Source organism: Pleuronectes platessa, chromosome 7 (genome assembly GCF_947347685.1).
Source record: "Pleuronectes platessa chromosome 7, fPlePla1.1, whole genome shotgun sequence".
Lineage (NCBI taxonomy): Eukaryota > Metazoa > Chordata > Actinopteri > Pleuronectiformes > Pleuronectidae > Pleuronectes > Pleuronectes platessa.
The window spans coordinates 19,752,334-19,765,080 of NC_070632.1; the positions used below are offsets into that span (position 1 = coordinate 19,752,334).

At 42.6% G+C, this 12,747-nt stretch overlaps 1 protein-coding gene across 4 annotated transcripts; it reads left to right on the top strand.

The window, feature by feature from the left end:
• Window positions 1-714: 714 nt before the first annotated feature.
• On the top strand, window positions 715-12,140 carry LOC128444668 (transcription intermediary factor 1-alpha). 4 transcript variants are annotated; one of them, XM_053427258.1, is made up of 18 exons: window positions 715-1,277; window positions 1,429-1,547; window positions 1,774-1,921; window positions 2,735-2,867; window positions 3,088-3,204; window positions 3,735-3,849; window positions 4,060-4,206; window positions 4,396-4,510; window positions 5,606-5,982; window positions 7,050-7,154; window positions 7,242-7,347; window positions 7,445-7,502; window positions 7,647-7,779; window positions 8,707-9,059; window positions 9,312-9,447; window positions 10,158-10,232; window positions 10,698-10,853; window positions 10,932-12,140. In XM_053427258.1, exons 1-18 carry the CDS (start codon window positions 983-985, stop codon window positions 11,151-11,153), a joined length of 2,910 nt encoding a protein of 969 aa, XP_053283233.1. In that variant the 5' UTR covers window positions 715-982; the 3' UTR covers window positions 11,154-12,140. The 4 variants fall into 4 exon arrangements, 3 of the variants coding, with proteins under 3 accessions (XP_053283233.1, XP_053283234.1, XP_053283235.1); XM_053427259.1 differs by having other exon boundaries at window positions 7,050-7,133; XM_053427260.1 differs by lacking the exon at window positions 715-1,277 and adding an exon at window positions 1,302-1,336.
• The last annotated feature ends 607 nt before the right edge of the window (window positions 12,141-12,747 follow it).

Here is a 12,747-nt window from a genome sequence, read left to right on the forward strand (position 1 = left end):
TGCGCACATCCTGAGAACGACCACTTTACTGACTAGGCCAAACCGCCTGCTGAGTCCCGTGAGGAACTAAGTAACCTAAGATGATGGACAAAATTTCCATGTGATGTCCTGAGGCTGCCCCCTGCTGGCGTCTGGGTTCCTCTGCTGTTCCTAAAGTTGTCCATAAAAGAAAATCTTTAATAATCACAAAACATTGTGATTATTATCTTCCTGGGGAAAGAGGGGGCAAAAATGGTTCTTTTGATAGTAAAGGTTACCTACCCCTGCAATAGAGCAATATTATTAAAAAAATGTGTAAAGTAGTGTAACAGTGAACTGTCATGACAATGCCAGTAATTGTGTGTTAAATGTAAATTTATATGTGCATGGAAATATTTGACTAATTTATTGTTTGAGATAATAGGGATGTTTTGGTACTTGTGGGTCACAATCATCACCATATCCATGACCTCAAATGTCATGCATATTTTGGTCCATGACTTTCAACATAATGCTCACAGTGAGTCATGTGAGCATTATGTACTGAATAAATGAAGGAAATAATAAGGACATAACCACAGTAACTGTGAGAGTAACAAACACAAACAGGAGCCATGTAGTTTGTCTTCCTCCTCCCGCCTCCCTGTCAGCTGTCCTCCAATCAGAGGGCGCGCTCCTCTGAACACGCCCCTCTCATGCCGCATCGGGCGCGTGCGGTGCAGTTTGAGCAACATCTGCGGCGCGCGGGCGTGCGACAGCCTCACGCGGACGAATTGTTGTGTGTCTCTCGTGAGGAAAAGATCATCGATGAAGGCGATTCTCAGATAAGAAGCTCGATTACTGACAGCGCTGTGTTTGGAAACTGCCTCAGAGCGAAGAGGATGAAGAGGAGGTAGAGGAGGAAGAAGAAGAAGAAGAAGGGGAAGAGACGCTCTCCTCGCGGGGATGGGAGGGAAATGATCCTCACCTGTGCGGGTTATTGTTTCACACACAGAGGAGCAGGATGGAGGTGCAGCAAAGGGATAGCCGCGGGAACAGAGACGGACAGCCCGGGGACGCCCCAGTCATCACCGTGGGGAATGAGGCGGAGAGTGTGCCGGTGCTCGAGGAGAAGTCCGCTGCGATCGGTCTCAACCACCTGGACACGTGTCCCTCCTGCCGCCTGAACTTCCACAGCCGCGAGCCCAAACTTCTGCCGTGTCTCCACTCCTTCTGCAGGAGGTGTTTGCCCGCCCCCTCCAGGAGTCTGTCCATGACGGAGCTGTCCAACTCCCTGACTGACAGCGCCACCCAGCCACGTGAGTCCCTTTATTTACAAACATCGGTATGTCAGAGGACATCGAAGTCCAAAAATGAAGTAAACACTGCCTTTTAGATACCTGCTGTCATGTCTCAACGCTGTTTTCTTGCGTCCATTTTATTTTCTCACGTGTTGCTGTTTGATTCCAGTGAACGTGATCCGCTGTCCGGTGTGCAGGCAGGAGTGCATGGAGGTGGATGTGGTGGATAACGTGTTTGTGAAGGACTCGGCTGAGGCTCCCAGCAGCACCGTGGAGAGGAGCTCCCAGGTCAGTGGCAGGATGGAGGGCGGCCTTGTTGCCTAGTTTCCTCTAGGATATGATTGACTGTAATGCTCCTACAAGATGAGCGAGGTCAGCTTGTTCCCACAGTGTTTGACTCGTGCCCAGGTGACATCCACATGACAGGAGGAGTACACATTCATTCTTGCCGATATAATTGATCAGACAATAGGTACAAATGGTTCCATGCCACCTGCCTGTCATCTCTCCGTAGCTCTGTATGTCCTGCGAGGACAACACCGAAGCTGCCGGGTTCTGTGTGGACTGTGTTGAGTACCTCTGTGGCACGTGTGTGGAAGCCCACCAGAGGGTCAAATTCACCAAGGACCACACCATCAGGCAGAAGGCCGACGTATCACGAGGTATTCTAACAAGTGCTCTCATCTCTGTTGGAATACGTGATGGAAATCTGAAAATACAAGAGGCTGGAACAACCAATTTGTCTTTGTGCATTGAAATAGGGGCTTTCTGCAGAAAGGATCTACACAGAGAGTCACAGGGGTCTCACAGTGAAGATGCAGGACACTCAAATGCAAAAAATCTTATATAGGAGAACCAAGGCTGTTTGTCTGAGCCAGTTCAGACTGGTTCTGTAGGCGCAGTTTGAGAGAGGAATTTAAACACAGACAACTGATTTACATATGTTTCCTTTGGAGATACAGCAGACATAAATTCGGTTCTTTGGAGAGTAAATAAGTGATAAAAAGGTCTGGAAGTTTTCAGGTCACACACAGTTCAGATCATGAACAGTTCCGGTCATAAAAGTATTTAGAGAGTTGGGGGAGGGAGAATTAAATAGAAAAGTAATTCAAAACATTGTGATATGTTGAAAAGAAGCACCAAAGATTTGTTAGCAATAGCTTCAAATATTATTGGCCCAAATAATACTGGCAAGTGACCTGCATGATTATTTATATATTTTCTATCCCCATAAATACAGCTTATTCCCTTACAATTGCAAAGTGTACAGTATATCTTGAAATGCCAAAATCAAGCATAACCTTCCTATGTTCCATTAAGGTCCTTGTCTTTACATTACATTATGTAACTATCAGGTATTACCAAAAACGGTGGCTTTTCAAACCAGTGTATAGTCCAAGCCCAAGTGCCCAAGTGGCAGTGGAAGAAACAGATATCAGCTTGTTTTTTAACAAGAGCCCTGTGTTGTTTTCCAGAGGTCCATGGAGTGTCGACACAGAGGCCGATGTTCTGTGACATCCACAAACAAGAGCCACTGAAGCTGTTCTGTGACACCTGTGACCAGCTGACCTGTCGTGACTGCCAGCTCGTCAAGCACAAGGACCACAAGTACAGTCCCATTATAATCAAATATCATGTTTACACACAGGCGTATCATAAATACATCTCAAAGGTAAAGTTCATACCATTATCATGACATTGATTTCAACTATATTGAGTTCTGTTATTTACCTTATTTTAATGAGAGAAAGGGATTAATTATAGTATCAGAGCACATTATTAATATCATGTTTAATAATACTTATATTCATTATGTTTTATGCTTAAGTTACCAGTTCCTAGAAGATGCTTATAAAAACCACAAACAGCACATGGAGAGTATGACCCATCAGCTGCAGGAGAAAAGGAAACTGATTGAAGACGTGTCGAACTCCATTAACAATGGGTATGTATCTCCACATACCACAGGATTACGTAAACAAAACTGAGGACGCTCATCATTTAGAGAACTGCTTGAAAGATGCATTTTGTTCCTGAGCTTGACCCCATGAATGAAGCTGCCACAGACAGCGGCTGCTTGATTGACAGATGGTATTGACAGAGCGGAGTCTCTGGCAGGTGCCACAAACAGAAGTGGCCAAACTAGCCAATTTAGGCCTTTTAAATGTTTTAAAGAAACCCTGAAGCTTCAGATATCATTCCATAAACAGCGAAAAGTCAGTGGCCGGCACTATAGATGTCTGGCAACTGCCACAAGCAGATGTAGCTGCCACAGCAACTTGATTGACAGATTCTGGAGAGATTGACAAGTAGCTGCGGCAGCTGCCACAAGCGCTAGAGGGTAGTTAGCTGCTGCCACAATTTGAGCCAGCCCCAGCTGAATGAAACGAAGAGCTGGTAATTTATTGTGAAGTTTAGGGTTTAGGGATTAATGCTGCATATTATTTGCTTTCAGTTGTGATGTATGTTTTGCAGACTTCTTCAGGTCGATCAGAATCGTTCATCTGTTCATGATGAAATAAAGAAGTCCATCTGCAGTTTGATTCTCGAGATAAACAAAAAGGGAAAGATGCTAATGAATCAACTCGAGGTACGATAAAAGCTTTTCACTGTCTAATATATCCTAGATATAACAGAACAGTGTTATCTGTCAGTTGTAGACCTGTATCTTGCTCTGCTGTTGTTCCCAGAGGAGCATTACTTGCTCTCTAGCTCAGTTGACTTTCTTACCCCAAGGCCCAGAGCACATCCCCTCAAGCAGTTTGAACACTGCACATATTCATTAATTCATGTTTTCCAGGCTGTAACAAAGGATCATGAGAGCGGCTTGCGGAAACAACAGGAGGACATTGGCTATCTGTCCCGACACTTGGATCATGTCATCGACTTCACCAAATGGGCCACAATCAAGAATGGGGGCACGGCCCTTCTGTACTGTAAACGCCTGGTAACGCCTGCCTGATAATTTATCAAGCCAGCAGCATCTCATCTTGTTTTCCCTAAAGTGAAACTCAGCTCAGCTCTGAGAGTCTGTTCGGAGTCTATCTTTGAATGCGGAGAAAAGAGAACATAAGCCTTTTGTAACACACAAGTGTCCTATTCTAAAAAATTATTAATAACTTCCCTTCTGTCGCAGATTCTGTTTCAGATTGGAAACCTCCTGCGGGCAAAATGCAGTACCTCATTTATTCCACAGAGCACTGTGCGTTTCCAATGCCGATCCTCCTACTGGGCCTCAAATATGGATCTGGGTAAGATGCAGATGTCTATAATATGAATGATATGATATGTTGGTATGTGAATATATGTTTTTATTTGCCACTCTTTTGTTTTGTAGAAGTTCCTGATTCTTCAACCACATTTACTATTTCTGAACAGTTTGTCTGAATAGTCTTCATCTTTCTTGGAATTGTCTGTCATAATCAATAAATGGACAACTGAAGATTACATTTGCTTTGTATCTGGAGGATACACTATACAAAAATGGACTTTGGGACTGGAAAGTGAAGCCAATGCAAAAGTGGCTGAAGCCAGTAGTCCCTAAAATGACCAGCAGAGGGCAACTCCATGGTGGAGGAGAAAATGGTCTCAGTAACTTGCTTCAAGTCAGCATGATGTTCATTTAGTAAATTATAGAGAACATTTATTTGATTGATAGCTGGTACTGTTAAATGGGTGCAGGTCATATGTGTAGGTGGGCATGCAGTGTGCTGAAACTCTCAGACAGTCCCTCACTTCTCCAAATAAGTTTATTTAACAAGATGGTGCCATCTAAATGCCTAAATGGCTTATAAACAGCAGCTCACAAACCAGTGGGTGACGCCACATGATCTAGAGACTGGAAAGTGGTTTTCCATCAGAAACCAGTCCCCTTTGTATTTCCCGAATGAAATAAGTCTGAATTATTTCCATCACTGCCACTTTTCTTCATGCAAAGTCTCACCACTTCCCACAGATACTGTGGTTCTCTGTCATCATTTGGATGAGGGACGCTGAATTGAAGAGAATGCTCAGAAAGAACGTCAGACAATTACAGCAGCTGTAACTAATTTAATATATTTATATATATATATAAATCTTTGCATGAGCCACAATAACACATCATATTGGGTTCACCTGAAAATAATCATTATCATGATTTGACTCCTCACTTAATACTACTCAAAAATGTCCTAACCTTTTTTTATGTTATTTTTGTAAAACCTTTACTTTTCCAGAGTTCTCTGGATGTGTTTTGTATGTTCATCCCTACTTGTTATGCTTATCCAGTCTTTGTGTGTGTGTGTGTGTGTGTGTGTGTGTGTGTGTGTGTGTGTGTGTGTGTGTGTGTGTGTGTGTCCCCTCAGGCTCTTTAGTGATAGAGAGTGTACCAGGCCACCAGCTGGTTGGTTTTCAGGGCATCCCTCATCAGCAGTCCCACCCTGGGCAAGGCCCCTCAGGCTCGCCCCGCGGCTTTGCCCCAGGAGGTCCCCTCAACACCCTTGCTCAGCTCCAGTTGCAGGTGGACAAGCTGAACCCGCAGGCCCATTGGCAGCCGCAGCCACCTCCTCCACCGTGGACGTGGTACCAGAGTGTACGTCTACAACGAACACTCCCAGGCACCCTGCAAGGAGGCTCTCCCTCCCACAGTATGCCACCTCCACCGGGCCGAAGGTTCTTGGTGCCCCCACAAAACAACAGCAGCCCAACTGGCACCTTATTGAGCCCTGGGTTCACACCACAGGTTGGTTTGCCTTTCCGTGCATGTGTGCTTGTGTCCATTTGACAGACAAGCCACATTAACAGGCACTGACAGCGGATTGCGATGTCCTGAATAGAGCTGACAGCCTTCACATCCCATGCAATTTATGTCTTTCCTTGTCATGATGGATTTAAGTCTTGGATGGGCGTATGACGTGAAATCATGATATAGAACTCCTCAATCTGCAGCAAAAAGGCAGCCAACATGTGACGTGATGTGATGAAGGAGAAACCCACGTTTCCATGAGAGAGGAGTTGATAATATCTCATCATCCAAGTTGTTTAGTCTAGTTCACCGGGTGTTTTGGTTCCAACTCCGAACTATAGCCTCATCCACAGGACAATACTGGCATGTGAAGTGCACTCATAAGTTGTGTCATGCTGATTTGAACAAGCTGCCACAGCTGCCTAATGAGAACTCAAGTGTTCTCTGTGGTGAAGAAATAAAGCAGCATTCCTGAATGTTTGCGTTTCCTTAAATAGTGATGAGTACTTTTCCAAAGGGTTCCAATGGTGCTGCAGTGGGTTTTGAAATTGTGATGTGGCTAGCATCGTATTTCAGTATTTAGAAATGACAAGTCAATATTTATACATCTCTGCTTTTGTTTTTGTAGGTTATGTTATTATGTAATAGTGCAGCTCCAAGTGCAGATTAACTAAAGTACAACTTAATCTAAAAAAAAACGTTTTAAATCTCTGCAAATTAAATTTCACACTGTTTTGAAATATCAAGCAGCCCAACTGAGTCGTAGGTTACTTATTATTGGGTAGGTTACTCATAATTGCGCCCAAATTTCGCTTCCCTAAAGCCACGCCCCTCCCTTTAAGGTGAACACCACCTTGTATAATGTTAACAAATATACCACCCCCAAAAAGATGAAGAAATGGAATAACCCCATAAGATCTGGATCCCTTCATGAGCTCAAATTCCCTTTCCTACAAAATTATAAAGTAATACTTCTTTTAAAAGTGAAAAAAAAGTTCATATCCAGTAATATAACTTGAGAGTCATTGAAGAATTTTCTCTGTGTCTCCCTCGTTCACCTGTAGCCTCTGAGGGGGGTGGAAAGCAGCTCCAACTACCAAGCCAAACCCATGGACCTATTTCCCCCCTCATCTTTGTACACCCATGGCGTGAGTTCGTCTCAATCACGAGTGGGTGTAAACCTCTACTGACACACCTGAATATTATCATTACATTGTTTCTGCTGCGTAGTAAACGACATGCCATGCTGGGTTTAGATGGAGCCCACATATGTGAACAGGACGAGCGATGCAGGTGGTCCAGTGTATGTGCTGAATCCAAACCATTCCCAAAACCGGCCACCGTCTTTGCCACACAGAAATGGTATGTGTGTGGCAGACTCACGTGTTGTGACATGCAGACTGCATGTGTTATGGTTTAACAAATTGAAACAAGCAAACATATTTTCAATTCTCTCCAGTGCAAGGACAACAGATTTCCCCAGGGTACACTGCTGCATCCCAAGTGGAGAAACCAGGGTAAGGAGACACACACAAAAGCCCAGATTCTCTCTTTCTTTAGATTTGAACACTCCTGCATCAACATGACCCCCGCCTCTTTGTCTTATTGGCCTCTCCAGTGAATTTGGCTTAATTGTAAGTGGCTCTGACTTTGCTCCCAAGGACTGTTTCCTGGGAGACCCCAGAATCACATCAGGCGCGTGGAGCAGTGGGCTCAGCTGTCAGGAAAAGACGAAGGTCGTCACCAGGCCCCATCATTGTCATCAAAGATGAGCCAGAGGATGACAACAGCTATGTAAGTAGATATTCATATTGATACATTTCAATGAGTATTCCATTTATGGATTTTACTTTTGATAGATCAAACACTTACGGTAGCAACGCTGCGTTGTAAAATACACTGGACTCACACATAGAATGCTTTTAAATAGTGTTACAGCCATTAGAAAGTTAGTTATCATAACAATAAACGTACTAAAGTAATTGCCAAGTGCTGTGCCACATTATCTTAACCTGATCTTTTGAGGTGAAACCAAAAGTGAGGTGAAATGTTGGTAATGATTCATAGTTTCTGTCTACGGGAACAACTATGGTTATTACTCTATAGGTCAAAGGTCAACCTAGACTTAATACGTTATACTTTGTCTCCTTTTTCTCTTCCAAAATAAGTTTGGCCAACTTCAAGGTTTGCTTAAAATACTTCTTTTCTTCTGCACGTCCATGCTCCCCCCCCGTGACCCTCAAAGGATCAGCGGTATAGATACTGGAAGGGTAATGCATGGATATTATTACCAAAATGGATGATGGTCCAAGCGACTAAAACTAAGATCCAGTTTGTATTAAACCAAAGTTTCCTTCAGAATGTGCTATTGACCTTTATAGCATCCAGCCTATGTCCCAACTATGTGTAAAACTAAAATGGTGCTTAGCAGAGCACATACTGTACCGTCTCTTAAATTTCATCAAGCCACACCAAAATACTCATGATCCATATATTAATCTGTGTGAAATCAACAGAAATATTGAAAAACGGCATCTCGAAATGTACACCGCATCCCTCCTTTAACTTTTGTGATAATCCGCTCATAAATGTTGGCTTAATCTGACCAATTAACAAACAAACATTGATAAAAACACAACCTCCTTGGCAGAGGTACAAAAGAGCCTAATAGTGACATATTTGACAATTTTCATAGATGGATTATGTTGTTTGTGGCTCCAGGTGCAGAACAACCAAAGAGCCAGCCTTCCTGACAGCACGGGTGAACACCCACAACTCAGTGCCCAGGGCGGAGGGAACAAGGCCACAACTGTTCCTCAAAGCACAGAAAACAAACCCCACATCCTCTCAAAGCCTCCGATCAGGCCGCTGGACCAGAGTAAGACTGACGTTCCACATCACATCCGTTCTCTGGGAGGAGAAGAGCAGGTAGTCCATGGTGAAGCACGACTGGAAGACTCTGATGACGTCTTGTGTGCTGTGTGTCAGAGAGGAGGGGAGCTGCTGTGCTGCGATAAGTGTCCCAAAGTTTTTCACCTCGCCTGCCATGTTCCATCACTCCTCAAATCTCCCAGGCAAGTTTGGCTGCATGAGGTTTATCTACTGCTCGTCTCAGATGAAACACGCATAACTCATAACCTTGTTTTTTATTCTTGTATTTATTGTAGAATCAATGAATTGCGTTTATCAAGTTAGAAAATACCTTTTAGCTTTTAAGAATGAGGCTGTTTTTGGCGACCTCATCTGACAGCAGCATTATTCACTTCGCTAATGCGCGTCAGTTTTTAATGACTTTTATATTGAGTCCGTGGAATGTCTGCTTTCAGCGGGGGCTGGTTTTGCTCTTTCTGCCGCGACCTGGTGGTGCCTGAGATGGAGTACGACTGTGACAGCAAACATGAGGCCGAAACACTCAAGACGGAGCCGGACTCTGAAGGTGGACTGCCCCCTGTGGACAAACGAGTCAGTACGTTTTTGAAATGATCACAGTCCATTCGATTACAATAAAGATTGTGGAACTATAAGGATTGTAATAAGAGAGTTAGAGTCACGCCAAAAAATATAGCTAAATACTTGATTTTTTATATTCTTATCATTTTTTGGGGGCTTGTTTGTAGGCGTGTGTGAGCGTTTCTACTTGTTTCAGCAACCTTTTGCTTCGTCACTGAATAGACTCATTTGAGATCTAACCTCTCTCATTGGATAACCAGTCAAACGCACCTCTTCCTTGTATATTGGTCTGAATTTGAACATGAATTAAATCAGGCACAGGGAAGCCGCTGTAACTAACTGGAGCTAACCACAGTTGGCTTGCTCCAATATAAACAAACGCATGTCTAAAGTGAATGAGATTGAGTTTTTATGTTTTTAGTCTTTTCCACCAAACTACATTCTGTCTCACAAGAATAACATTAAATGCTTATAGCACTGAAAATAATGTTAGGTTCAGAAAATGTTAAGCATCTGAAAAAATAGCAGTAAGGGTAGTCAAAAATGTACATCAGTAAAGTGCATAACCTGCAATACTTATAATTGTCAGAAAATATAAAAACTACTATATACAGTGTGAAGTGAATATGACGCAATAGACTACAGATTAGACAGCTGCATGTGTTTTTCTGTGATTAGTTGACATATATCAAGTCAGATGTCTTTTTTTTCTACCACTACAGAAGTGTGAGAGGCTGCTGCTGCGCTTGTTTTGCACTGACCCCGGTTCAAACTGTGGAGAGGCTGCCTCCCCCTCGGTGAGTCTGGAAGCATGCCTGACAGCAGATCAGGGCACTACAGGATTAGTGTCACATGGAGTTATTGTAACTGTAATTCTAATGATGTGTAATGTGCAGTATTTACCAGTAAAGACAGAAAAAATACGAATCAGATGTGGAGCGACTTTAATCACATAAAGATAGAGATTTCTTTTGCTGACATCGACAGAGCATGGACTATTTATTGCACTGACTGGATTAAAATGAACAATTATAGCCTATTAACTGTTCATTGCAATATTAAAAAAACTTCAGCTCTGTTCTTTATAAACTTTAACAGAACAACATTGGCTACACATCCATAACCCTTTTTGCACAATGCTGACTTGTAATAAACCTTATAAATACATATCCCCATATATTAATCATTAATATCATCGTACTTCAACGTCTGCCCATAAAGTTTTATTCTTTTTTTTATCACTCCCTTTCTAAATACTGTAGGTATGTGCTAATAACAGGGTGACTATAAAGGGACCAATGAATCTGTCAACTGTGAAAGAACGACTGGGGGCTCAGCAGAGTGTGTGCTACCAAAGCAGTGCAGAGTTTATATCAGACGTCCGGCTCATCATCGGGAATTGCAGACCCTCCAGTGAGGTACAGTGTTTGCAAAAAAGCAGTATGATATATAAATATTGACACCTGTGAATCAACCTTTCTTCTTCTGGGTGTCAGGCTGTCACAGAGGGCAGGAGGCTGATGGAGCTGTTTGAAGAGCAGCTGACGATCATCTTTTCCGACCAAACCATCCAAGAAATCAAACTGGAGGTGACACCTGCCGCGCCAACAGACTCTCAAGTCTCATCTCCTCACAACATTTCCCAGCCTGCAAAGCGCCAGCGCACATTTTCCCAGGATATGACAAACTGTCCCAGTGGAGATGAGGGAGTCGTATAAGATAACAAACCTTCTCCAGAGTGTAGTGTGAACAGTTTATGACAACACTGCCAGCACCAGCTAATATGTGGTGTATGAAAGTTCATTACAACATTTATGACTCTTATTGAAGCCGCTAAATGCTGAATTTTTTCTCAGAAAAGGATACAGGGCAGGACATTTTCTATATCCTGGATTTAACTGTGTTACAACTGTTGGATTTACACGGGACTGGGACTTCTAGCTGCAAGTACATACAGGTACAATACAAGCAGCCCATAGAGGTACTTACAGGGTATAGCTGACCTTCTATTATCACACCATACCTTATCATAAGCCATAAATTATGACACTGAGCTAATCAATGGGGTAATCAGGTTGGATTTGTTTTCCCTGGCACTCTGGTCCAACAACCTGCGTATCGTTTACATCATAGAATCAACCCTGAGAGGATGCTGCTGATGAAGCAAATGAGAGGAAGAAGCAGCGGTACATGGAGATGGTATCAGAGATGGAACAACAAGTTTGGAAAGCTGCAGGGGTTTTATTGCAGCCTCCACTGATAAGCCCTGTGCCAGGCCGTAAAAGGATTGCAGAATGCTGCAGCCAGGACCAGAGGAAAGACCCCAACTGGGCCCCAAGATGTTAGGGACACACACCCAGGTCTGATTAGCCTGTGGTGGGCCTGTCTTCGAAAAGAAGGCGTCTTGTGATTAAAGGCCTATGACGCAGGTATACAACTGAAGATACGTCCCTTAGGGGTATTTACCATATTGTCCCATGTTGTAAAAAGCACTCTGTGTAAATATAGTTGTGATCGGGAGGGATTATCATTATTATGATCGGGGATGGTCACGGTTTAACTAATGTGGAATTAAATGTGTTACCTTCACCCCCACCCCTCAGGTTAGCAAAGCCACTGCATAAAGAGAATCAAAGCAGTGTGAGATAAGCACAGGCTGTTTAAGATGTTACACTGTCACATATAATTAAACAGTATTGGTCTGTGTTGTTAGTTGTTTTTTTCAATGGAGCAGACCTGCAAATGTAATGTTTTAAAGGTAAATGTTAAGTGTAAATTATTTATTAATTTGTATTAAATATACTTTGTTATATTGATAGAATTTTACTTTGAAGAACTAAACAGGCTGTTAACATTTGTCCAATTTATTTCCAAAACTCTTTTTTTCCCAACATAATAAGCAAATATGAAACATAAGCAACAACTGTTCTAAATTAAAAGATGACCAAAAACAATAGAAGAAGAATATAATATCTATGGAGTCCATAAAAATATCTTACATTTTTCATTAAAACAAGGCATTTATATCCTATTTCCAGTCTTAATGTGCCACTTCCCCTCCACAATCATCCATTTCATGTGTTCAGTATATAGGTTTTAAACATGTTAGTTTATTCTATATATATTTTTCAGTTAATGTTTTCCTTTGCACACTCAGCATAATGAACTGTTATAATATCCACAGCCAGAGCATTCAGCTATAAGCATAAACTTGCATTAAAGTCAGCTGAGAGGTGTTTACAGTGGACATTAAAATATGTCCCACTAACGCATTATTAACCTCCTTGCGACTCCTTCCCCCTTTAACAAGTG

What these genes read in the sequence shown, in the direction of transcription:
- LOC128444668 (XM_053427258.1), top strand. Translation starts at nt 983, where the DNA reads ATGGAGGTGCAGCAAAGGGATAGCCGCGGGAACAGAGACGGACAGCCC. An exon ending in TGCTAATGAATCAACTCGAG is followed by an intron (nt 3,850 to 4,059) that starts GTACGATAAAAG and finishes CATGTTTTCCAG; the next exon opens with GCTGTAACAAAGGATCATGA. An exon ending in TCCCAAGTGGAGAAACCAGG is followed by an intron (nt 7,503 to 7,646) that starts GTAAGGAGACAC and finishes TTTGCTCCCAAG; the next exon opens with GACTGTTTCCTGGGAGACCC.